Genomic DNA, 27,959 nt, shown 5'->3' on the forward strand with positions numbered 1-27,959 from the left:
AATAAGTCACAGCTGCAAAATACTTACACGAATTCTTTACAAACGAATGGAAATACTGGTAGAAGTTGACCTCGGGGAAGATCAGTTTGGATTCTGTAGAAATATTGGAACATATGAGGCAATAATGACCCAACGACTTATCTTAGAAGAAAAATTAAGGAAAGGCAAACCTACATTTCTAGCATTTGTAGACTTAGAGAAAGCTTTTGACAATGTTGACTGGAATACTTTCTTTCATATTCTGAAGGTGGCAGGGGTAAAATACAGGGAGCAAAAGGCTATTTACAATTTGTACAGAAACCAGATGGCAGTCATAAGAGTCGAGGGGCATGAAAGGGAAGCAGTGGTTGCGAAGGGAGTGAGACAGGGTTGTAGCCTCTCCCCGATGTTATTCAATCTGTATATTAAGCAAGCAGTAAATGAAACAAAAGAAAAATTTGGAGTAGGAATTAAAATCCATGGATGGAGAAGAAATAAAAACTCAGAGGTTCGCCAATGAAATTGTAGTTCTGTTTGAGACAGCAAAGGACTTGGAAGAACAGTTGAACGGAATGGATAGTGTCTTGAAAGGAGGATATAAGATGAACATCAACAAAAGCAAAATGAGGATAATGGAATGTAGTCGAATTAAGTCGGGTGATGCTGAGGGAATTAGATTAGGAAATGAGGCACTTAAAGTAGTAAAGGAGTTTTGCTATTTGGAGAGCAAAATAACTGATGATGGTCGAAGTAGAGAGGATATAAAATGTAGAATGGCAATGGCAAGGAAAGCGTTTCTGAAGAAGAGAAATTTGTTGACATCGAGTATAGGTTTAAGTGTCAGGAAGTCATTTCTGAAAGTATTTGTATGGAGTGTAGCCATGTATGGAAATGAAACATGGACGATAAATACTTTGGACAAGAAGAGAATAGAAGCTTTCGAAATGTAGTGCTACAGAAGAATGCTGAAGATTAGATGGGTAGATCACGTAACTAATGAGGAGGTATTGAACAGAATTGGGGAGAAGAGAAATTTGTGGCACAACTTGACAAGAAGAAGGGGCTGGTTGGTAGGACATGTTCTGAGGCATCAGGGGATCACCAATTTAGTACTGGAGGGTAGTGTGGAGGGTAAAATCATAGAGTGAGACCAAGAGATGAATACACAAGCAGATTCAGAAGGATGTAGGTTGCAGTAGGTACTGGGAGATGAAGAAGCTTGCACAGGATAGAGTAGCATGGAGAGCTCCATCAAACCAGTATCAGGACTGAAGACCACAACAACAAACAATGGACAGAACAAGAGGAAAGACGGGAATAAGTTGTGGGACTGAATTCAGGGTAAAACTAAAAATCTTTTAAAGGTTTGTAAAATTTTTAGAGGTATGAGAATTCATTCTGATAGATATTGGCCTATTCATATATAACTTAGAAGTGGTACTAATCAGTAAGTTTTGTCATTTTCGTGCATACAGTTCAAAGTATTAATCGCCTTCTGATGTGTTTTTGTCCCATTTGAACCAGATATTAATATTTTTTTTATTTTTCCATTGACGTATGAAGTTAACACGTTTCAATTGATTATTTCATTTTTATTTACATACATTTGAACGCAGAAGTATGACACAAAATTCTACATTGCACATAAATCATTTAATTTTGTAGTCATCTAGGCCCATTGCATCATATATGTCATAGAAGGACATCATGAGACCAAGATGCTATCACAAAATGTCATTATGAAATAATCTGTCATACTTTCACAACAGCATAAATAATGCTCCAGCAAATGTTTAACACCTACCATAACTTCTACATCAAAGGAGCAAACTTATACAACAGTGTGACAGCAATTGAGATACAGACGTCATATGGATACCGAGATCACCTGATGTTTTTAGCAAACCATAATTCTATAAAACATTAAATTATCTACTTAAAAATTTGAAATATTGTGCCAAACTATGTACTTTCCACAGATAACCTATAGATGGCAGTCACGCTGAAGGCCTATAGTAGTAACACGGGAGTGTCTTTGTCACGGAACTTACGTCATCATCATTTCATCATCATTGACTCGCAAGTCGCCGAAGTAGCGTCAACTAAAAAGGACTTGCAATACGGCGGCCGAACATCCCCGCATGGGGCCTCCCGGCCAACAACGCCATATGATCATTTCATTTCTTAAAGATTAAAATTTGTTGTTGTTGTTGTTGTCGTCGTCGTCTTCAGTCCTGAAACCGGTTTGATGCAGCTCTCCATGCTACTCTATCCTGTGCAAGCTGATTCATCTCCCAGTACTTACTGCAACCTACATCCTTCTGAATCTGCTTAGTGTATTCATCTCTTGGTCTCCCTCTATGATTTTTACCCTCCACGCTGCCCTCCAATGCTAAATTTTGTGATCCCTTGATGCCTCAGAACATGTCCTACAAACTGGTCCCTTCTTCTTGTCAAGTTGTGCCACAAACTCCCCTTTTCCCCAATTCTATTCAATACCTCCTCAATAGTTAGATGTGATCTATCCATCTAATCTTCAGCATTCCTCTGTAGCACCACATTTCGAAAGCTTCTATTCTCTTACTATCCAAACTATTTATCGTCCATGTTTCACTTCCACACATGGCTACATTCCATACAAATACTTTTAGAAATGACTTCCTGACACTTAAACCTATACTCTATGTCAACAAATTTCTCTTCTTCAGAAACGCTTTCCTTGCCATTGCCAGTATACATTTTATATCCTCTCTACTTCGACCATCATCAGTTATTTTGCTCTCCAAATAGCAAAACTCCTTTACCACTTTAAGTGCCTCATTTCCTAATCTAATTCCCTCAGCATCACCCGACTTAATTCGACTACATTCCATTATCCTCATTTTGCTTTTGTTAATGTTCATCTTATATCCTCCTTTCATGACACTGTCCATTCTGTTCAATTGCTCTTCCAAGTCCTTTGCTGTCTATGACAGAATTACAATGTCATCGGCAAACCTCAACGTTTTTATTTCTTCTCCACGGACTTTACTACCTACTCCGAATTTTTCTTTTGTTTCATTTACTACTTGCTCAGTATACAGATTGAATAAAATCGGGGACAGGCTACAACCCTGTCTCACTCCCTTCCCAACCGCTGCATCCCTTTCGTGCCCCTCGACACATAATTGCCATCTGGTTTCTGTACAAATTGTAAATAGCCTTTCGCTCCCTGTATTTTACCCCTGCCACCTTTAGAATTTGAAAGAGAGTATTCCGGTCAACACTGTCAAAAGCTTTCTCTAAGTCTACAAATGCTAGAGATGTAGGTTTGCCTTTCCTAATCTATTTTCTAAGATAAGTCGTAGGGTCAGTATTGCCTCACGTGTTCCAACATTTCTGCAGAATCCAAACTGATCTTCGCCGAGGTCGGCTTGTACCAGTTTTTCCATTCATCTGTAAAGAATTCGCAATTTGTACCAATATGTATAATTCTTGGAGAATATTGTGTTGGTACTTTTGACAGTAGTTTTGTAAGTGTAAACAGAGATGGTGCAAGTTATTTAGCTCAGTTCTATGGGGAAAAGTAATATCTGCTACATAAGATTAAATCAACTAACGTGAATAATGAAAAATCTGAAGAGATTAATTAAAAAATGACCAAAATCACCAATTCCACTTGCGGTATAAAAAAAATAAAAAATAAAAAAAAATAATCTGGCACTATTGTGCTTCCTCTTACCAAATATCTTTTTAAAAAACATTATAACATTAACAGAAATTCAAGGATGGAGCAGTATGTAAAATAAGGGAGAGGCGACCATTCACCGAAGATGGGATAGATAGAAATTACAGGATGGAGCAGCATGTAAAATAAGGGAGCTAGGCGACCATTCATCCAACAGGGGAACATTGTGTGGAGCCCAAAAAGACATAACAGAAAACAGCATTCACACTAACTTTCAAGCACTAGCTCCCTTTCTAGCAAAAATTCTCACATTGACGCACACACACACACACACACACACACACACACACACACACACACACACACAAACAACCATAACCATGGGAGAGTGTGTGTGTGTGTGTGTGTGTGTGTGTACTTTTGCTGAAAAAGAGCTGGTGCTTGAAGGCGAGTGTAAATGCTGTTTTCTGTTACATGTTTCTGTGCTACACACATTGGTCGGTTTAAAAAAACTTGCAATATACCCAATATGTTAGCATAAGTTGCACTTACAACTGAAGTTTGAACGTATGTTCAGTATTCGAGAAGAGGATGAGCATTCCATGTTTTGGTTATTTGGATCATCTATTGGTGTACGTCTTTTATGTACTAAATTACTTTTACTTTGAGCCCCATTTCTGATAATCAGTTTGTCTTATGAAATTACTCTTACATTCAACAACAGGGAAGGGATTAATTGGTACTCACCACATAGAGAGTAGAAGACCCCCTCCCAAAAAAAAAACACACACACACACACACACACACACACACACACACACACACACACACACACACACACACACACAGTTTTTGGAGGGGGGATAGTGGAGACAACCGTATCTCGGCACTTGGGGCCCCGTTCCCAGAGACAGTGACCACATGTGAGTTGTGCTTGGAGGACTCTGTGCAAAAGCTTAAACGTTGAGCATTCTTCTTCATTACGCCGTTCCATGATTCAACGTTCCCTAACACAATATAAGCAGCAATCTATCCTTTCCATTTTATTATTATTCCATCCTGGGCTAACCATTGTTTAATCTTACAGTCAACCATTCAGGCTGTCTTTTTCTGCTGTCTGATAAGTTAACGATATGGAATTACGATTAGAGTTTCTCAAATATAACTTTGTAAAATAACACAAAGACTTTCTACTCAAGAAAAGTTAAAACAAACTAGCTTAATCACTTCATGTAATTTGTACAAAAAAAATGCAACCATATTTCTACTGTAATCAAGTTCCTGTTGACTAATCTGTTTATTTTAGTTCTTAAAATAATTCTATAATTATGACTGAAGGTTGAAAATGCTCATTGGTCAGTTTTAAGTACTACTGTGCATGATACTGCACACACTCACCACTTTGGAAGTTCCAACTTTAAAGCAAAATTTGAATTCATGCCATTCCAATCTATCATCAAGGGCAGCCGTTACTTCTTCCAGCCTCATAAGAAATATAGGCAGTTCCTCTATTAACTGCTCCAGGTTGCGAGCCACAGATCGTACTTTGTTGGCACTAGTCATTTCATTGAAACTCTCCCTGAAAAAGAAGAATATCACCCAGTCACACAGCAGTGGAACAAAAATTACACACTTTGAAGGAACACAATCTTTTCTCGTGTCATTAGCTGTAAACTAGATTCAGAAAGAAATGATTTGTAAAAGTAATCAGATAATAAACTACATTAAGATATACTGACTGGTAACTTTATTACATGCAAGCTTCATAAAATATAATTATGAGAAACTGAATCGGAAACACCTTAACAATGTGTCGAACTTTTTCTCCTTGCAGCAGTGAATTTTGATTCACATGTCTCAAGCCTACATACAGGAGACATCACAAATTATTACTGCAACTCACTCGTTCATTCACATAAAACTGTGGCAAATGAGAGAGTGCCCCCCACCCCCTTTTTTTTTTACACATATAATGGTTATCAAAGTTTACTTTACATTAAAAGGTTAATAATACACAACATTATTCTTCTTAAATTACCATCGTGAACTCTTCAGTATTAACATCTCTATAGAGTACAGCAATTTCTTATCAATGGACATGTGTTCAAAAATGTTATCACCTTTTAATCTATAACTTTCCTTTCCTGTATACTGGGGAGACAGAACACCTAATGCTAATTTAATTCCAGTATAAAAATTATGTTCTGTTAATATAAGAAGACAATTTCACAGAAGTATAGGAACCAGGTTGTTTAAAGTTCTGGGTTTTAACACACTTTACACAACAGAAAGATTTTCTCAGGCTTGGACAGTACAGATTTCATAGTATGCATATTTGCTATCCTTCATCAGAATACCGTTCGTGCTTAACAGAATCAACAGCAGTTAATCTTGAAGAAGGTTCGGTGGGGTGTTATGGTGCCACTCAATTTCAATAAGTCAATGCTGCCTTTTTAAGAAATTCAGGAGTAATGAGAAAATTTGCTAACGGGCTAAATATTAAAATTTGTAAGATGTTACAGGGGCACAAAGAAGTAGGCATGATTTGCCAGAAGGTCCCAGCATAACTTAAATAAATAAATAAATAAAAATGGAAGCTGAGATATCAAGACCATTAACAGTTCAGACCATTAACAGTTCAGACCATTAACAGTTCAGACCATTAACAGTTCAGACCATTAACAGTTCAGACCATTAACAGTTCAGACCATTAACAGTTCAGACCATTAACAGTTCAGACCATTAACAGTTCAGACCATTAACAGTTCAGACCATTAACAGTTCAGACCATTAACAGTTCAGACCATTAACAGTTCAGACCATTAACAGTTCAGACCATTAACAGTTCAGACCATTAACAGTTCAGACCATTAACAGTTCAGACCATTAACAGTTCAGACCATTAACAGTTCAGACCATTAACAGTTCAGACCATTAACAGTTCAGACCATTAACAGTTCAGACCATTAACAGTTCAGACCATTAACAGTTCAGACCATTAACAGTTCAGACCATTAACAGTTCAGACCATTAACAGTTCAGACCATTAACAGTTCAGACCATTAACAGTTCAGACCATTAACAGTTCAGACCATTAACAGTTCAGACCATTAACAGTTCAGACCATTAACAGTTCAGACCATTAACAGTTCAGACCATTAACAGTTCAGACCATTAACAGTTCAGACCATTAACAGTTCAGACCATTAACAGTTCAGACCATTAACAGTTCAGACCATTAACAGTTCAGACCATTAACAGTTCAGACCATTAACAGTTCAGACCATTAACAGTTCAGACCATTAACAGTTCAGACCATTAACAGTTCAGACCATTAACAGTTCAGACCATTAACAGTTCAGACCATTAACAGTTCAGACCATTAACAGTTCAGACCATTAACAGTTCAGACCATTAACAGTTCAGACCATTAACAGTTCAGACCATTAACAGTTCAGACCATTAACAGTTCAGACCATTAACAGTTCAGACCATTAACAGTTCAGACCATTAACAGTTCAGACCATTAACAGTTCAGACCATTAACAGTTCAGACCATTAACAGTTCAGACCATTAACAGTTCAGACCATTAACAGTTCAGACCATTAACAGTTCAGACCATTAACAGTTCAGACCATTAACAGTTCAGACCATTAACAGTTCAGACCATTAACAGTTCAGACCATTAACAGTTCAGACCATTAACAGTTCAGACCATTAACAGTTCAGACCATTAACAGTTCAGACCATTAACAGTTCAGACCATTAACAGTTCAGACCATTAACAGTTCAGACCATTAACAGTTCAGACCATTAACAGTTCAGACCATTAACAGTTCAGACCATTAACAGTTCAGACCATTAACAGTTCAGACCATTAACAGTTCAGACCATTAACAGTTCAGACCATTAACAGTTCAGACCATTAACAGTTCAGACCATTAACAGTTCAGACCATTAACAGTTCAGACCATTAACAGTTCAGACCATTAACAGTTCAGACCATTAACAGTTCAGACCATTAACAGTTCAGACCATTAACAGTTCAGACCATTAACAGTTCAGACCATTAACAGTTCAGACCATTAACAGTTCAGACCATTAACAGTTCAGACCATTAACAGTTACCAACACATACCATCACAGGCCTAAATTCTATAATGCTGACAAGAGAAATGCATGACCACAAATGTGTTCAACACACCTATACAAAAAATCATTGCTGCTCATTAGTCCAGAAAATTAATTTGTATTCTCAATTCATATTCTCATAGTCCAGTAATAGGATATTAATGACAAAGTCAAAAGCTAGCCCACTTGACATTATTGTTATAATTCAAGTGTCTTTACCAATGACACATACTAATGAAGATGAAACAGTAAACATTTATAATAATCCCACTGAAGAATTAATGGAAATGAGAAAAAAAACTAAAGACAATGTTATTCTAATAGGTGATTTTAATGTGTTGGTAGGCATACAAGAGAACCACAAGTGACCTGTCAAGTGTACACAGTTGTGTACTGTTTTATCTAAATGTTATATGGGAGGAATCACACTAGCCGACATAAGAAAAAGTCGACTATTGCATTACCCAAGATAGCAGGTACAAAGGACTGTCTTAGATATAGAATACCAGCTCTTCTGCCACCTGCATTAAAAATATTACTGTCAATGGTTAAAGAGGGGACTGAAAAGAAAATAGACTGGAACTTAGCCAATCATCAGTTCGGCTGGAGATCAGGGAAAGGAACAAGCAAGGCAATATTGACACAACATCAAATTTTGAAAAGGAAATTAGAAGTAAACAGGAAAACATATATAGTATTTATTGAGCTGCAGGGTGTATACGCGGACAAGGAAAAAATTTCCCGGTTAAAAATACACTTTATACTGGATGAGTTAAGTGACATTATACTTTCCCTTGGAACTGTAAAACGTATCAACCCTTTGAATTGGAAATATCTTTGATGTGCAATAACATGTATGCTGCTTATTTTCGTACTACAAAAGTATAAATTCAAATTCCACCAATCACCGCACATTACTTTCCGAAGCATTGAAATTGAGATTGCGATGCACTTTTGTAAGCCAGTCATAGCTCATGTCACATGATCTCACCAGTTGATGACAGCGGATAGTCAGAGCATAGGACACATGATGTAGTCAGCCAATAGCAACATCTCTGTTAAGTAGTGCAAACACATAAACAGCAAAAGCTAATCATAATTAACATACAGAGTGTCGCAACAAGAAAAGCATAGCTTTCACTAAGCTTCCACATATAATGTTGATACTTTTTGCGCGTGTTGCACTTTAAGATGTATCACACAAATGTGCCAGTAAAATTTTTAATAACACCTAAATGTCCGATCTTCTGGGCTCTAAATTCTTCTAAATGGCTTATCATCAAAGAGTTATTTTTTAAATGAGAGTCAAATGCTCTGAGATTAAGAAATTCATTGTACATTCTCACACTTATTTCATTTTGCGTAAAAGGAAGTATACTTTGTTAGTAACACTTTTCAAACCGCCATTCCAAACATTTTCCAGCGACCTGTTAGCAATAGGTTTGTTTCAGCAGTCTCCAGAGCGCGCCAGACAACAGGCGTAACCGCGCTTGTGCAGCTACGACGATATAGGAAGTCCGTATTTTTGTATGTGTAAAACATTAAAAGGCATTACATTATGTCATAAAAGAAACAAGACATCAGAGGATACTCCAAGGGCATCAGAATTTCGTGAACCATACTAAAGTGCACACTCGCATGTCCAGATTCCCAATGAAGTAGGATTAAACCTGATATTAAGCTTTTCAATGTGGTTTTCTGGATGCAAATTCTCTTGGAGTACCAGCACTGTATTATCTCATGTTTGGCTCTTTATTATGGCATAATGCCATACGTACTAGTAGATGAAAATACTTGAAATGCAGTGAACACTTGAAACTAGCCAATAGTGTGGAATTAAACACTTCGTTTCAAATAAATTGACTCCCTCAGCGGAAAAGATTAATAAAAGCCAAATTTCTTTACTTGCTGTTTTGTGTAAAATAAAATTACATATAGAGTACATAAAACCTGTAAAGAAAAGAGATATGCAAGACAGTACACATTTCTTTAATCCATAGGTCCTAGCATTTCCCTCCCTCCACCCCCCCCCCCCCTCAACCCTGTTATGTTGCTACAGCTTTACATGGCATGCTTTCCTTTCCATGAAAGCTACATGAAAAATCGAAATGTCGCTGTATAATACTGAAAAAACTGTTAATACAAATAGTACCCAAGACTGTTGGGGTTTCTCAATCTGATTACATCTATTTTGTAACTGTCTGCTAGATAAACCAAAACAGGCCTTTCTAATAGTACAGCAATTTTAACACACGCCAAATAAACAAGACTGTTTTGGCACAAAAGGTCATTTTTATACCACAACAGAACATAATTCATGAAGTACCAATATCAAATGGCTACTAGCCCTACTACAAGCAAAAAGCTTTATGTTAGGTAGCAGTTTCACATTTCATTCACACACTCCAGTTTCTCAAGCATGAGATCGAAAAGTAGTAGTACGAAATTTTCAAATAAATTTGGAATAACCATATTCATTCACGATTTGTGTGATATCACCGTTTCTTCTACTTCCTCGTTTTAACAAACAATCTTGTCATCCCTAATTCTGTAACTATTCCTGTCATTGTCAAAACTTATTCTCCAGTTAACTTCACTAACCCTGCCACAATCACCAGTTTAGTTATCCTACAATTACTCTCCAGTTAAGTGTTATTACGTGTTCATGTAACGCGTTTTCCACGCTACTCCCAGAATAGAACTTAAGCGGCTGCTGGCCGGGGACTGTACAACTGGCCCTTACTAGTGTAGCAATGTGACCAAAAATTTCCTGTCAAAATTTCATTGTCTTGGATACTCCAAGAAGACAGTATGTAATCTTTCTTACCTGTTATTCCTGTTAGTCATTTATTTCCACACTGGTAGTCTAAATTTATGGATTTTGCTAGTAATTATGAAAATACTGATCATTCACAAACTCAGTGAACCACATAAACAAACAGCAATTGGCATTCATCCGTTTGGTTTTATTTCGCTCAGCTTGTTTAGCCCCATCCCTCTTTGTGGGCAGGACAGTTTATTTCTAGAGGCGACAAGGATTCCCGTCAGAGACATCACGTACACTATGCACGCATTCAGAAATCAACTTGCAAGGATAGTCCCAAAAGTGAGGTCTCCTATTTTTTTATAAGTACATAGACCTGTTTATTTCTACAATGGTTTACATCAGTTTACAGCTTGAACATTTAGCTATTTTTCAACATAATCACCATTTCTATCGATGCATTTTTGTAGACGCTGTGGCAGTTTTTGTATGCCCATGTCATACCAGCTCACCACCATGTTGTTCAGAAAGTTATGAACCTCTTCTTTCACCTCGTTGTTGGAGCTGAATCGCTTTCCAGCCAAATGTTCTTTTAACCTAGGGAACAGGTGATAGTCACTGGGCGCCAAGTCAGGACTATAGGGTGGATGGGTGATTATGTTCCACTGAAACTTTTGCAAGAGAGTAACGGCTTGCTGAGCGATGTGTGAGCGAGTGTTGTCATGGAGAATGTTTACACCCTTGCTCAACATTCCTCTTCTCCGGTTCTCAATTGTCCATTTGAGTTTTTTCAGAGTCTCTCAGTACCTGTCAGCATTAATTATGGTCCCAGTGATTCACCTCCAATGACGAGTGAAAGAAGAGGTTCATAACTTTCTGAACAGCATGGCGGCAAGCTGGTATGATGTGGGCATACAAAAACTGCCACAGTGTTTACAAAACACTGCGCATGCGTGAATCTGGCAGTTTTGACGCACCAGTAAAATTTTTCCAGGTAGCATCTGGCTGCTTGCTGCCACTACTTCAAAGCCCAAGGTCACATTTCTGCAGCCAGAAGTGAGAGAAGGTAGTAGTCATACGCGACTCAACTGTGCATGGGCACGAGCCCACTTGTAAGTGATCAAACGAATCTAATGTAAACAGTTGTGACGTCATGCTAATCAGAGGCAATTTGTTGTTACAAAGCACTGCATAGTCTTCTTATAGCCTTTGACACAGTTTGCTGTTGGCAGATGGTTGTATGAACACTGAGTTTTGTTACTGTATATGGGGCATTTCCTTTGCAATTTAAGTTTTGTTTTTGTTTTTTCTCTCATTCATGTTTTATTGCTGCAGCATTATTCTGCAGTAGTGGGATATAATAATATCCTTTGTTACAGTATCAGTTCTTATCAGTCAAAATCACAAAAATGCAACTGAAAACTCAAACAATGAAAAATTCCCAGGTTTTTCCCAGTTTTCTCCCGGATGTAAAAATTCCTGGATTTTTCCTGGTTTTCTCCCAGATGTCCCGGGTCATATACACCCTGTAAGAGAAAGTCGAACTATTGCATTACCCAAGATAGCAGGTACAAAGGACTGTCTTAGATATAGAACACCAGCTCTTCTGCCACCTGCATCAAAAATATTACTGTCAATGGTTAAAGAGGGGATTAAAAAGAAAAGACTGGAACTTAGCCAGTCATTAGTTTGGCTTCAGATCAGGGAAAGGAACAAGCAAGGCAATATTGACACAACATCAAATTTTGGAATATATACCCTGTAAGAGAAAGTCGAACTATTGCATTACCCAAGATAGCAGATACAAAGGACTGTCTTAGATATAGAACACCAGCTCTTCTGCCACCTGCATCTAAAATATTACTGTCAATGGTTAAAGAGGGGATTAAAAAGAAAAGACTGGAACTTAGCCAATCATTAGTTTGGCTTCAGATCAGGGAAAGGAACAAGCAAGGCAATATTGACACAACATCAAATTTTGGAATGGAAATTAGAAGTAAACAGGAAAACATATGTAGTATTTATTGACTTAGGAAAAGCATTATATGTGGTTGACTGAAAAAGTATGTCATTTACTGGCCTAGTGAAAGCGTTTGATTTGGTTGATGGGAACTATCATTTAAGGCAAGGACAATTTGACTGGAAGAACAGCCAACTAATTTTGACTACACGCAAAAGTCAAAGTACTGCACTAGATATTAATGATGGCAAGAAAGAAGCAGAAATCAGGAGGGGAATTGGACAGTGGTGTCTTCTATTGCCTTATTTAATGCGTTCATTGAGGAGATAGTAACAATAACGAAACGAGAGATGACTGGAATCAAAATTCATGGTATGCAGATTTACTGCCTCAGATTCGCACACTCACCGAAAGAACTAAATCAAGGGATAACCAAACCGAAAATAAATACTGAGAAGACAAAAGTCAAACAATGGAAAATCCAGGATGGAATGTAACAATATCAAAAAAAGGAAACTTGCTACTCACCATATAGTGGAGATACTGAGTCACAGGTAGGCACAGCAAAAAGCCTCTCACAATTAAAGCTTTTGGCCATTAAGGCCTTCATCAACAATAGACGACACACACACACACACACACACACACACACACACACACACACACACACAGGACTGCAGTCTCATGCAACTGAAACCACACTGCCAAGAACGATAAAAGTCATAGTTATAGGTGAGAAAGGAGGTGAACATAAGACTTGCATAAAAACAGGCAGTGAGCAACATGTGGAAATAAACGAATTTTGCTATTTCTGTAGCACTGTGGAGGAAAACAACAAGTATCTCAAGGAAATCAAGAGAGGAATACCAGTGGCCAAGAATGCTTTCCATATAAGAATAATCTTTTGCTTAAGAAACATGTAAGTATCTAACTAAGGAAAGACTTGATAAGACCTTTGCATGGAATGTTCTGACATACAGACAGTAAAACAAATGAGATGGTACTATGAAAAAAATCACTGGACACTTGATCACATGTGATATTCTTCTGTAAAAGATCTTCAAAGGCAAAGTCTTAGAGCAAAAAATTAGGGGACAACTGAGAACATTTATTTAAAAATATAACCTGTGAAATAGAATGATGTTATACACGAAGATGAAAATGACTGCTGAGGAGAGAAGGCTGAGCCTTTTAGAAAAGAAGAAGAAGAAGGAGGAGGAGGAGGAGGAGGAAGAAGAATAAGAAGAAGAAGAAGAAAGTCCAGTGCCAGCATTACACCTTTCCTTTTGCTAACTGCAATAGACAGATAACAGACAGTGGAAAAGCAGCTTTTGTACATCACAGTAAGGAGATGATTCTGAATGGCATGGTATTTCAAAAAATGATGAATTATTGTTGTTAATAATCCAGCACTGCAAAAGCAAATGATCACTAAACTGAGTACTTAAGAACATTTGTTTGTTTGTTCTCCCTAAATATTACTTTATATATTGCTATATATAAAAACAAAGATGAGGTGACTTACCGAACGAAAGCGCTGGCAGGTCGATAGACACACAAACAAACACAAACACACACACAAAATTCAAGCTTTCGCAACAAACTGTTGCCTCATCAGGAAAGAGGGAAGGAGAGGGGAAGACGAAAGGAAGTGGGTTTTAAGGGAGAGGGTAAGGAGTCATTACAATCCCGGGAGCGGAAAGACTTACCTTAGGGGGAAAAAAGGACAGGTATACACTCGCACACACCCACATATCCATCCACACATACAGACACAAGCAGACATTTAAATATGTCTGCTTGTGTCTGTATGTGTGGATGGATATGTGCGTGTGTGCGAGTGTATACCTGTCCTTTTTTCCCCCTAAGGTAAGTCTTTCCGCTCCCGGGATTGGAATGACTCCTTACCCTCTCCCTTAAAACCCACTTCCTTTCGTCTTCCCCTCTCCTTCCCTCTTTCCTGATGAGGCAACAGTTTGTTGCGAAAGCTTGAATTTTGTGTGTATGTTTGTGTTTGTTTGTGTGTCTATCGACCTGCCAGCGCTTTCGTTCGGTAAGTCACCTCATCTTTGTTTTTATATATAATTTTTCCCACGTGGAATGTTTCCTTCTATTATATTGATACCATTTATATATTGCTATATTTTCATGTTATCTACTTACTTCTTTTGTAGAAGATGAACTAAACTGAAAGTTATTCTCTGATGAAAATTTCTCAGTTTGCTAAGTTCTCTTCTGTACAAAACCTGTAAAATATGAAGTGTCTATCATAAAAACTGATATCCAGAAAACAGAAGAAAAGATAATAAATACAGTTCACTTACATTTTTCAAAGATTTAGTGAGTACTTCACCAACTTTTTCCTTCTGACTTTTTGGGTTTTCTGATGGAGAAAGAACAGTTATAATATGTTCCAGGGCTGATTTCACTTGTACTACTAGTGTAGAAACAGTATCCAAAATAGTTTCAATCTGTGTGCAAGAAGAAACCAGAATGAAGTTAGATAACTCACCATATTCTCTATCTGCAATATAACAGTGACTTACAATTTATCTTACACATACTCTCATTAACACAGTTTTATAAGTCCTTTATAGGTTACTCATTCATTTAGTATACAACTATTTCTATCATCTTCATCATGTTCCATCCTAATCTATAATTTTGGAAACAATATTTTAAAAATTTTAAAATTTATATAGATGATTTTTTAACACCAAATTTTCGCATATTTTTAATATTTTGTAGCACTTTGTGTGCAAAATACTTTTGCTCCTTAGATTTTATACAGAGTATCTTAATTCAAATTCAGCATACCTTGGCAATTCTTGACAGACCATGTCACACATTTCAGTTTTCAGCTAGAACACACATGCAAACTAAGGGTACTTAGTTGACATAAGATATTTTATGTACAAAACAAATTACAAGCCTATACATCCGCACAAGTAGAGAGTATAGACCAAAACCCATTTAAAATCTTATTATTTGAACAAACCAAATTCTGTTATTTAGTTACTACTGCATATTTTTTAAAAAGCAAAACTGAACTTAAGTTCCACGGAAAATTTGTATTAAATAGGATGACAATGACTGGAGTCCAAAGCACATTCAAAAATCAAGATACATACAAGGGTGTTAAAACACTATTTGGGTTTCAGTGTAGCTTCAAATGTGGTAGAATATATGCCCTCACCTAATTAACAGTGATTTCCATTTTGAACTAATTACTGGCTCTAGTATGATAATAACTGTGACATTAACCTCAGGCACAAGATAAGTAGCGACTTCCTGTCGCTGGCTGGGTGACATACTGCTGAAAGTTGATTTTACACCTTGCAGGAAACGTTGCAGCTGGCTCATGAAAACCGGTAACCGCGACTTCGCATAGCGGATGATTTCATGCCGTTCCTCACGTGAGAGTTCAGCCTTGCGCTTTGTGAAAAGATCACAAAGCAACAACAATTTTGCACCAGCTGGGGAAAAAATCCCACATTAGTTCTGTTACAAAATGTATTCTTGTGCCAGTTTACACAACAAACAACAAGAACACAGTTACATAATAGATATGTTCCTCTATAAATCCTATCTGGTAAGTGCCCTGACTGACAAGCAATACTCCATAATTGGCTGAACCAGTGTTTAATAAGCCACTTTTGTGTATGAACTACACTTCCTTAGAACTCAGACAATCCACTGCAAATCACTCACGACAAATATTCCCAGGTATTTTATGGCTGCTACTGTATCCAGAGATTTATTTTCAACAATGCAATGAAACAAACACAGGTCTTCACAACTGTGTAAGCACAATGAATTACATGCCAACAACCTGTCCCTGCACCAATCATCAATCCTCTGCAGTTTTTATTACATGAAATAGTTTTCTGTCTTCAAAAATTTTCTGTATACAGCAGCAACACATGTGAATAGCCTTACAGACCTTCCTACTTTATTCACCGGATCATTTTTGAGTTTTGTATGTATGAGGTAGTTCTGAATACAGTTACAAAGCCGACAGCTATTTCCCTCGAAGATATCCGGGGTTAATTTCATGTCAGTGCAACACAGAAAACATTTTCTACCAGAGCATCACGGATTTCTTTCAAATTTGGTGCATACAATTATCCAGATGGAAAACTACCAATTTGCAGAGGTATAAAGGTCTTGTGAAGAAAGTTAAAGGTCTGAAAAATTTGGAAATTGTGTGAAATTTATGAGTTTCTCTCTCAACATAAATGACTATAATTCTTGTCCTAATCCAGATATAGCAATGAACATTATATAATTGAAAAAATAATGAGTACAGCTTCATGTTGATACGCAACATGGTAGGTTTCTAAGAATCTCCACATCCAAGGTGACACTGAATCCTCAAAACACCCAAGTTCAGAAAATATATTGTATTGCCACAGTAAGCTACTATAAACATGGTAAATATCAACATGGTACATCAACGCATCATGCCCAAAAATTTATTTTGTCAGGAACAGCACACTATCAAATAGCACAATAAATATGAAAAGCAAACTATTAAAAACTACAAGTCATAAGTAATTACTGCAGTGATATTACATCCCATTTACGGTGTAGCTTCAAAGAAAAGGCAATAAAAATTGGTTACATCTCGTTTCACAAGTCTCCAATAATTAAATTGTTAATGTTCACCTTATCTGATATAGGGAGATAGTACTTTCTTCCAGTCGATATCACTGGATCAGTCTTGTGAGAACGTCAAATCCTCTGATAACCAAAGTGTCTGGTGTGGCAGAAAACACACAAGTCGTAGAGATGATCCACGTAAATGCAGGAAGCTGGTCCGCACTTCATTTGCTTCTCCACAAGTCTACAAGACTTATGCAACCCACAAATGAATGTCAAACACATATGTCTGTTAACAGCATTTCTTTCCACATAGCAATCACTGACTGTCCACCGAAGAATGCAATATTTACACCAGGATATGTATCTTTGAGACATGCATACAATTCCTTAAGATTGTGCAACCCTAGCTGCCTCTGCTTATGTATGCCAATTCCATTTTCTTTCACAGACACAGTCTTCCACAGGAGACATGGGCGATGTGTCCGCGTCCATAGGAGAAGGAGGCGAGTAGAGTTGCTCCGACAGATGATGGTCATCTGGTTCCGGCATGGGTGCATCTCCTGTTGGTGTCAGTTCTTGTGCTGACACCGATATGATGGTGAGAGGACTGCGTTGTAAGTAATGAGAGATTCCAGGATCCCGAGTGTCAGGTAGAGCCGAAGGTGGTGTAGCAGCATCTGGAACAGGCGTTGCCGGCACACGAGGCCGAAGCTGGTCCGAATGACGTACTGCAACACCCGTGTCCGCCTGGATTTCATAAAGGTGTTGGCCACGGTGTTGTAAGATGTGGCCAGGACTCCATTTTGGCCACCTGCTATATCCCCGTACCCATACAAGGTTGCTGGTGGTCAACCGGCCAAGCGAAGGCACCCGCTGCCATGAGGTGGAAGGCCGCAGAATTTGAAGTAGCGTGCAGGGCTGTCGGCCATGTAAGAGCTCAGCCGGGCTGTGGTCGCCCATTGGGTGAAACGGTAAGAAGCCAGAAATTGGAGAAGCGCATCATCAGCAGCAGAAGAAGCCAGGAGTTTCCTCACCTGATCCTTAAATGTGCGGACCAGTCATTCAACCTCACTGTTTGACTGTGGATGGAACGGAGGGGCCGTGACATGCATGACGCCGTGACGGGCACAAAAATCCGCAAACTCAGAAGAGGCAAATTGCGGACCATTATCAGTAACAAGAGTAGAGGAAGGCCTTCCAAAGAGAAAATGCGAGCTAGAGCATTGGTGGTTGCCGCGGTGGTAGGCGACGTGCAACACACAATGAAAGGAAAGTTAAGAGTAGGCATCAATAACGAGAAGCCAATAAGTACCTAAAAAAGGTCCCGTGAAGTCAGTACGAATACGCTCCGAGGGCTTCTCAGGCGAAGGCCACGATGACAAAGATGACTTCGGGGCGGTGGCCTGTGATGTGACGCACAAGGGCCGCAGGCAGCGACCATGTGTGCGATTTCAGAGTCGATGCCGGGCCAGTACACATGACAGCGCGCCAGAGAGTTTGTGCGAGACACACCCCAGTGCCCTTGGTGAAGGAGGCATAAGACCGAAGCCCGCAAAGACGCAGGGACCACAACACACTGCGAAGCATTTTCGGTGGAAAGGAGGGTAACACCATCCCTAGCTGTGAGGTGGTAACGCAAAGCATAGTAGTTCCACAACGGATCAGAAGTCTTAGTGGACGGACGATCTGGCCAACCCTTCTGAATACAGCGTAAAACCCGGGAGAGGGTAGGGTCAGAACCCGTAGCAACCGCCAGCCGGTCCCCGGTGATGGGGAACACATCCACAACCCGCTGCTCGGCAACATCCAGGTGGAAACACAAAAGTTCGTCCCTATCGAACTCCAGATCAGGACCCATGGGAAGACAAGACAGTGCATCAGCATTCGCATGTTGAGCCGTCGGCCGGAAATGAATCTCATAATTGAAACGAGACAAGTAAAGAGCCCAATGCTGGAGGCGGTGTGCAGCCTTGTCGGGAAGTGACGTTGATGGATGAAACAAGGAAACAAGTGGTTTGTGATCCGTAACAAGATGTAATTTGGATCCATAGAGAAAAACACCAAACTTATGAAGAGCATAAATAATGGCCAAAGCTTCTCTTTCCAATTTGAGAATACTTTTGTTGGGCATGCGTGAGTGTTTTGGAGGCATAAGCAATGGGTTGTTCAGAACCGTCAGAAAAACGGTGCGCAAGGACTGCACCAACCCCGTATTGAGAGGTGTCTGTGGCAAGAACAAGATGTTGGCCAGGTTGATAAGTAGCCACGCACAGGGCCTGTTTCAGCATAGTCTTCAATTTCTGGAAAGTCACATCACACGACGCGGACCAGTGAAAAGGCACATTTTTATGCAACAGGCGATGCATTGGCTGAGCCACCGAAGCAGCAGACAGTAAAAACCTGTGATAGTATGCTATTTTCCCCAAGAAGGCCTGCAGTTCCTTAACAGATGTAGGGCGAGGAAGGGCATCGATCGCAGCGACAGTTTGCTGAAGCGGACGACTACCATCCCGAGAGAGTTGAAACCCCAAGTACATGATATATGCCCGAAAAAAATTTTGATTTCTGAAGATTACACTTAATACCGGCAGTCTGTAAGACATGAAAAAGTGTGCAGAGATTCTGAAGATATTCTTCAGTGGTGGAGCCAGTGACAACAATGCCATCCATGTAATTTATACACCCAGGGACAGTGAGCAATAATTGTTCCAAGAATTGCTGAAAGAGAGCAGGGGCGCTGGCAACCCCGAATGGCAATCGTTGGTATTGATAGAGGCCGAAAGGCGTGTTAAGGACAAGAAACTGCCGGGAAGCAGTGTCAAGAGGAAGTTGTTGATAAGCTTCTGACAGGTCAAGTTTAGAAAAATACTGGCCTCCAGCAAGTTTAGTGAACAATTCTTCAGGTCGAGGCATAGGGTAAGTGCCGATAAGGCATTGAGCATTTACAGTGGCTTTGAAATCGCCACAGAGACAAAGATCACCATTTGCCTTAGCAACGACAACAGGAGAGGACCACTCACTGGAAGTGACAGGAAGCAAGACCCCCGAAGCAGTGAGACGATCCAGCTCCCGTTTAACCTGATAACAAAGGGCCACAGGAATGGGCCGAGCCCAAAAAAACTTAGACCGAGCAGTGGGTTTAAGCGTGAGACGAGCTTCAAAGTCGTTTGCACGGCCTAACCCAGGAGAAAAAAAGGGACGAAAATGTCATCGACAAGGAATCCAACTGAGCATAAGGAATAGCATCAGAGACGATATTGACAGAGTCATCTATGGAGAACCCAAAAACGGGAAAGGCATCGAAACCAAAAAGATTCTCCACGTTACTATGGTCGACCACAAATATGGGAACAGTGCGAACGACAGATTTGTAAGATACCTCGGCATCAAATTGTCCCAGGAGAGAAATCTTTTGTTTATTGTAAGTCCGTAATTGCCTAGTGGCAGGTGACAGGATTGGAGAACCAAACTGAAGATACATCTGAGAATTGATGATAGTGGCAGCAGAACCAGTATCCACCTGCATGCGAACATCTCAACCAAGTATTTGGACAGCGAGGAAAAACTTCCCTGAAAGGGAAGAAGTACAATTGACAGACAACACAGAATCAGAATCAGCGCAATGGTCATGAACATCATGTATGGAGGAGGAGGAGATTAGTGTTTAACATCCCGTCGACAACGAGGTCATTAGAGACAGAGCGCAAGCTCGGGTGAGGGAAGGACGGGGAAGGAAATCGGCCGTGGCCTTTCAAAGGAACCATCCCGGCATTTGCCTGAAGCGATTTAGGGAAATCACGGAAAACCTAAATCAGGATGGCTGGAGACGGGATTGAACCGTCGTCCTCCCAAATGCGAGTCCAGTGTGCTAAGAACATCATGTATGCAGTCGGATTTGCAAACGGATGACACATGACCCTTTTTTTTTTCATTTGTGACACACGGCCCAACGTTGTGGACAATCCTCTCGTGAATATTTCGTAAAACACCGTGGACATGAAGGAAGTTGCCGGGGGTTTTGCTGCAGTTTCTTAGAGGGTTGTTTACGGTTAGGCCGAGGCTGCACTTGGGAGCGTACTGCGGCCACGTCAGCCAGCGGGGACACGCCACACGTTTCGTCAACAGCCAGCGCACAGAGGTTGTATTTCCCCAACAACACCCCATGCCTCTATTTGCGCTCCAGCGGCGTGAGAAATTTCAGAAGACTGAGCGATGGATAGGACTTCATCTACAGTTGGATTTGCCAACTGAAGGACACGTTGCCTAACTTCTTTGTCTGGCACCAACCGGATAATGGCATCCCGTACCATGGAATCGGCGTAGGATTCTTTGTGAACTTCAGTAACAAATTTACACTCTCGACTGAGGCCGTGAAGTTCAGCAGCCCAAGCACGATGGGATTGATGCGGTTGTTTCTGACAACGATAAAAGGCAACACGAGAGGCGACCACATGCATATGCTTTTGAAAATAACGGACAGAAATGAGCACATTTCAGCAAAGGACAAAGACGCAGGCTCTTTCAAAGGAGCCAATTGCGACAACAACCAATACATTTGAGGTGAAGTCCATGAAAGGAACAGAGACTTACATGTTTGGTCGTCCGCGACATGAAATGCCAAGAAGTGCTGTCGAAGACGTTTTTCGTAATCAGACCAGTCTTCCGCCGTCTTGTCATCAGGAGGAAAAGGAGGTAGAGACAATGACGAGAGACGCCCCGCGTTTGGTGCCGCAACGAAATCACGAATCGCATTTCTGAGAAGCATTTGCTGTTCAATGAGACCTTGCAATAGTTGCTCTAAAGTACCCATGGAAAATGTGGGTCAACGATGAAAAAGAAAAATTCACTACCTCGTCGCCAATTGTTATAACTTCAAGTTGAACAAATATATTTCAAAGACGACGCAATACATGTAAGTCACAGATCAAGTAAACAGAGTAAGACATGTATACACTTTAACAGTCAAATGATAACCGAGTCCGAGTCTAGTGGCCACTGGCTGGCTGGCTGGCCGCTTAGGTGGCACTGCTGCTGCATGGCTGGCAGACAGCGCCGCATGTAGAGGACGCGCGTAACAGCGCGGCGGCAGTTTGAAAGATCAGCGAGTCACAACAGGTATCTTGAGACATACAAGGTCAATGACCTTGAACTCATTAGCTTTTTCAATAATATAAGTTTCATTCCTATATCTGGATTAAAACCAGTATTACAGTCATTTATGAGACACTTATGTAAATTTCACAAAATTTCCAAACTTTGCTGACCTGTGACTTTCTTCACAATTCTCAAATATAATTGATAATTAGTAGTTTTCTATCTCTTATTGGGCTCATGGAATGCACTAAATTTCAAAGAAATCAGAGTGGGTCAGGTTGAGTGTTATATTTAAATGACATGGAATTAGCCCAGTGGAAATATCCAGAGAAGTCTCACTGTCTCCTTCATAATGTTTTTACTACTTTTTACAAAAAAAAAAAAAAAAACAGTAAATTCAACATTGCTTTGTAACTACAAAGCTCTGCTGCAAGCAAAGGTAATATATTTCACTATTCTCTTTTCCAATACTTTCAAGTTGTCTAGCTTTTGATGGAGCACATGTTATCTGCCATACAAGAATTCTTACTTCATTGATTTACTACAGTGTTTCACAATAAGATCCTTACATGAAGTCTTTCTATTGCTTGTTATCCTTTCCAGGAGATAGACTTGTGTAGCAGAATCTGTCAACCTTTCAGAAAGTATGTAAAAAAATCTTCTGAAAATATTTGGCAACTCATCTACCTTTGTTTTCCCTCCTACTTGTTTTAATTTGTAAATTTTTCCCCAGATACAGTTGAAGAGAGGAAAAATAATCACTTTGCATTAAACCTTTCAACTGAAGCTATATTATTATATTCAGTCACTCTGGCACAGATAAAACTGATATTGCTTCTGGTCATTCAAGATTTATGTATAAATTACTAATAATGCAAGATTAAAAAATTAATTATTATTAATCAGAGTGATATTTTCACTCAGCAGTGGAGTGTGCACTGATATGAAACTTCCTGGCAGATTAAAACTGTGTGCTAGACCGAGACTCGAACTTGAGACTGTTGCCTTTCGTGGGCAATTGCTCTACCATCTCAGTTACCCAAGCACGACTCACACCCCGTCCTCACAGCTTTACTTCTGCCAGTATCACCCTCCTACCTTCCAAACTACACACAAGTTCTCCTGAGAGGTCCTGAGTTCAAGTTTCAGTCCAGCACACAGTTTTAATCTGCCAGGAAGTTTCAATTATTGGTAATGTAAATTTAAGTAAAAAAACTGTAAGAACAAACCTACGGCAGCTTCTCTCACAGATTGCTTCACAACAAAACATAATTTGGCCGGATTAGAATTAAGGCTATCTGCAGAATGCTCGCCTGTGGAGGATTTGGCGCTGAAATGTTCGATGATTTGACTGGCACTGGCATGCATGTCGGAAACTAGGCCAATTATTTCTGTAAGAAACAAAGAAAAACATGTAGTATGCCAATTAGTTTCACATAATTGACTCAAAACTGTCAAAATATATGTAGGTTTTTTCTTTTAGTCATCATACATCACCATCATTTACAGAAGCCAAAACACTGTAAATGAACATCAATGGCAGAATTATCTTAACTGTGCAACAAAATAGAAGTAAACTCCATTAACATGATTATAACTTGCATAAAATACTAGGTACCTCTGTGATTGACAGATTGCAGTTCACAAGACTCTGCATGTACCTACAAAATAGGCAACACTGCAGTACATGACACTCAAGAAAGACTGACTATTGGCTGGCGGCAGGCTCTACAGCTTGACTAGCTGATATGTCAATCACAAAGTTATTTTAATCAAAGTATGAGACTGCTGGAGAGCTAATTGTTCTGAGTGTTCACCTCAACATGTACTTCAGTGCTTTTCTTGATCAAGTTGGTAAATTTCATAATGAAACAGCTGTGGACTTCCTCTTTTGAAATAGTATTGCTATGAACAATCCCAATTTTATCCCTTGTGTAGTGCTATTTGTTTTTGAACAGATAGAAATTCCTTCACACTTAGACACTATTTGTTCCCCTTAGTTCACTGGTATATCAATAACTGGAAGCTTGTGGCCAACATAGTGACAACAAAGAAATATCATGCATCGAATCAAAAACAGCGAATGTCTCCACATTTGCACTGGAGAAAAGAGATTTGACTCAAACACACAATCAATTGTTCTTTCAAGGCACTTCTTGATTTAGTTTTCCTTCCCCCTGGAGGGCACCTTCCTGAAGCTAGACTGGAGTACTGTATGAAATGCATTCCCAAATCTCATCCAGGTCTCTCATTCACTGCCCCTTCTTGTTAGACAACCTCCTAACATGGGACGACAAATGTTATGTACAGTATTTTTGCATTAGTGGTGCTGATTTTCCACGATTCTTTCACGATTCGTAACAAAACTGGTATGTTTATGGTCAATGTGTATAATAATTCTGGCAAGGCCTGATGTTCTCTGAACAGATTATAGAAGTGGCGGCTGGAGCTTCAGGAAGTGTGTCTGTTAACTTCAGCCAGCACATATCTCAGTGAGATGACTATGGCCCTTAATGTGAGGTTAGAAGAACTAAAACTTATATTTCTTTTCTGGTGCTACAAAAAACCACACTCTTTCTAAAGGCAAATGACTAATTACACATATGGTACATAGTTTTACATTATCTTAATGCCATAAACAGTGTTATACGTTATAACAACACAGATTAACACTGATTATGCCACATGGGGTTCTTTAATTTCAAGTAATTTTGATTTCCAGAATACAAAAATAACAATATTTTTGTTGAATTAATTCTACTTTTTGAGATAAAGGCAATCCTTTTATAATGGCAATTAAATTATAAAAAAAAATAGGAGAATATTTTTAAATCTTTTATTTTAAAGTTATCAGATTATTTCAACAAGCAAATTGCTGTAAATTATACAAGGAATAATAACATTAATCATAACAACAAAAACATATCAATAAGAATTAAGAAAAAGGTTTTGTATGAGATTTTCTTCAGTGTTTTTGGTCTGGCCAGTCTCTCTGCAAATTCCAGCAGTAGTCTGCCATCATATGGTGATCCCAACGGCATTGATATCTTTCCTTGATGTCCAACTGGAACTGTTCCCCTTGTTCTTGGCTGTAATTGCCCAAGTTCTCAGAAAATTTATCTAAATGACTGTGAGGGGGGGAAAAAAATGCAATTTGTCACTCATACTAGCTCCTAGTTTTTGGAAATTCTGGAGCACTTTGTCTACTATTGAAGAACTGATAAAAAGCTTGTCCACACCTTTAATTCAACTTGAGTTGCTGTTTGTGAAATCATCATTGTTTATAAGAGTAAAGATTTGTGGCCCATCAAAAATTCCTGCTTTTAACCAGGGAATGATTGACAAATGTATTTGAAGCCATTGCCATTCCTTTGTAAAGCTTTAACAAAATGTTTTATAGGAGCAGTGGAGCAAGAATGATTTTTTCCCGAATGACCAATGGTTCACGAATGATGTTATCTTTTCCTACAGTCAGGTTCATCCCCTGTGGCCAGTCTTTGCTACTCCAATGCTCATTTTTCGCACGACTATCCCACAGACAAAGAAAACGAGGATATTTAATGGTTCGCTGGTTGATTGGTTGGTTTAGAAGAGGGGAGAAGGGACCAAACTATGAGGTCATTGGTCCCTTGTACCTAATAAAGCAATGTGTGTCCGCTACAGTGAGTGGATCGTCATTAAAAGTGCTGGTTCCGGATGAACGGTACGATGCCGACAGAAATGCATGACACACGTCTCCATGGCGGAAAACTGGAAGCCATGGGCTAAAGCCAATGTTTGCACATTGTGGATGGCTTCCTGTAGGCGACGCTCAGCAACACCAGGACTGGAGCAGCCGAACAAAATGCAGAAGTCGTCTGCATACAGAGAAGGTGACACGGAGGGCCAAATAGTTGCTGCTAGACCATTAATGGCCACTAAAAAGAGAGAGACACTCAATACAAAGCCCTGAAGGACTCCATTCTCCTGTATTTTGCTGGAACTATGGGAGGCACCAACTTGGACACCCACAGCACGAAGCTAGATGAAGTTTTGGATAAAAATCGGGAGCAGGATCCGGAGACCTCATTCATGCAATATGGCAAGGATATGATGTCGCCAGGTTGTGTTGTATGCTTTAGGTAAGTCAAAAAAGATGGCAAGCAAGTGTTGGCATCTGGGAAAGGATGTTCGGATGGCAGACTCGAGGGACACAAGATTATAGGTGGTAGAGCGACCCTGGCGGAAGCCACCCGGACATGAAGCCAGCACGCCGTGTGACTCCATGACCCAACCCAACTGCCGACACACCATACGTTCCAGCAACCTCTCAAACAACGTGGGTGAGGCTGATGGGCCGATAGCTATCCACATCAAGTGGGTTTTTAACGGGTTTGAGCACTGGAATGACTGCTCTCCCGCCATGCGATTGAAAGATCCCATCGCACCAGACCCCATTGAAGATTATGAAGATATGTCGCTTGTAGTCGATGAGAGATGTTTAATCATCTGGTTGTGGATCCGATCAGGCCCAGGAGCTGTGTCGGGGCAATGTGCAGGGGCACTAAGGAGCTCCCACTCTGTAAATGGGGTGTTATAGGATTCACTGTGGCGTGCAGTGCATGAGAGGACTTTCACTTCCACCCGCCGTTTGAGAGTGCAAAAGGCTGGGGGGTAATTCTTCGGCAAACAGAGTGCTCGGCATTAAAATCTCCCAAAAGTAGGAAATGTTTAGGTAGTTGATCAATCAGTGCAGTTAATACATTCAGGGGTACTGCACCATCTGGAGGAAGATATACATTGCAGACAGTTATTTTCTGTGTCGTCCTTATTCTGACAGCCACAGCTTCAAGAGGGGTTTGTAGGGCCACAGTGTCACTACAGACTGAGTTTAGGACATGAACACAAACTCCACCTGACACTAGATTATAATCGCTACGGTTCCTGTAACATTCCTTAGAGCCACGGAGAACCGGGATCCACATATCTGGGAACCAGGTTTCCTGGAGGGCAATGCAAACAGCAGGTATAAAGCTTAACAGTTGCCGTAGCTCAGCCAGGCGGTGGAAAAAAGCACCGCATTTCCACAGAAGGATGACGTCATCGTGAGACTGGGAAGGAATGGAACATTCAATGAGGCAGTTTACGCATCAGGGTCACCTGCTGCCACTAACTTTTTGCCTGAGCAGTCTATATGCATTGTGTCTGAGGGTCTGGCAAGATCTAGGTCCTCAGCGGATGTCAGAATCTCCACCCTTTCCTCAGATGGCTAAATGGCTGATTGGTTCGTTGGTTTAAAGATGGGAGAAGGGACCAAACTAAGAGGCCATCGGTCCCTTGTTCCTAATAAAACGGACAAAACACATAACACAAATGGAAAGAAAGGAAAAGCCACAAAAACGAAGGGAAGTCAATGAACACTAAAAGGAACAAAAGAGGACAAGAAAACAACAGTGAGATGCTAGAAACAGAAGAGAGTAAAACATGAAAGCAGATTACAGTGGCTGGCCAACCACAAGGATAAAAAGGAAAAGCCAGCCACTCTGCACCACCTCAAAAACTCCACCCTAAAAGCACTACGGTGGAGGACACAGAGGGACAAAGGACATGCGCTAAAACCTATGTAGAAGTATAAAACCCACTCTCACGGATAAAACGTAAAACTGAAGGTGCTGTGGAGGCACTGTCGCCCAACACCAAAGGCAGGGTGCTGAGAAAGTTATAAGTCTGCCGCAGAGCGGCTAAAAGTGGGCAGTCCAGCAAGAGGTGGATGACTATC

The 27,959-nt window shown here is 39.9% G+C and overlaps 1 protein-coding gene across 1 annotated transcript in view; it reads right to left on the reverse strand.

The window, feature by feature from the left end:
* The window catches only part of LOC126475969 (uncharacterized), a 114,946-nt gene that overhangs the window by 54,038 nt on the left and 32,949 nt on the right, over nucleotides 1–27,959 (reverse strand). Inside the window, exons 6-10 of the mRNA XM_050103506.1 lie at nucleotides 23,431–23,592; nucleotides 15,767–15,978; nucleotides 14,827–14,973; nucleotides 14,666–14,748; nucleotides 5,045–5,225 (exon numbers count right to left, since the gene is read on the reverse strand). Of these exons, the coding sequence (XP_049959463.1) occupies nucleotides 5,045–5,225; nucleotides 14,666–14,748; nucleotides 14,827–14,973; nucleotides 15,767–15,978; nucleotides 23,431–23,592 (785 nt within the window). The remainder of the gene's footprint in view (nucleotides 1–5,044; nucleotides 5,226–14,665; nucleotides 14,749–14,826; nucleotides 14,974–15,766; nucleotides 15,979–23,430; nucleotides 23,593–27,959) is intronic.

This window comes from Schistocerca serialis, chromosome 1, assembly GCF_023864345.2.
Source record: "Schistocerca serialis cubense isolate TAMUIC-IGC-003099 chromosome 1, iqSchSeri2.2, whole genome shotgun sequence".
Lineage (NCBI taxonomy): Eukaryota > Metazoa > Arthropoda > Insecta > Orthoptera > Acrididae > Schistocerca > Schistocerca serialis.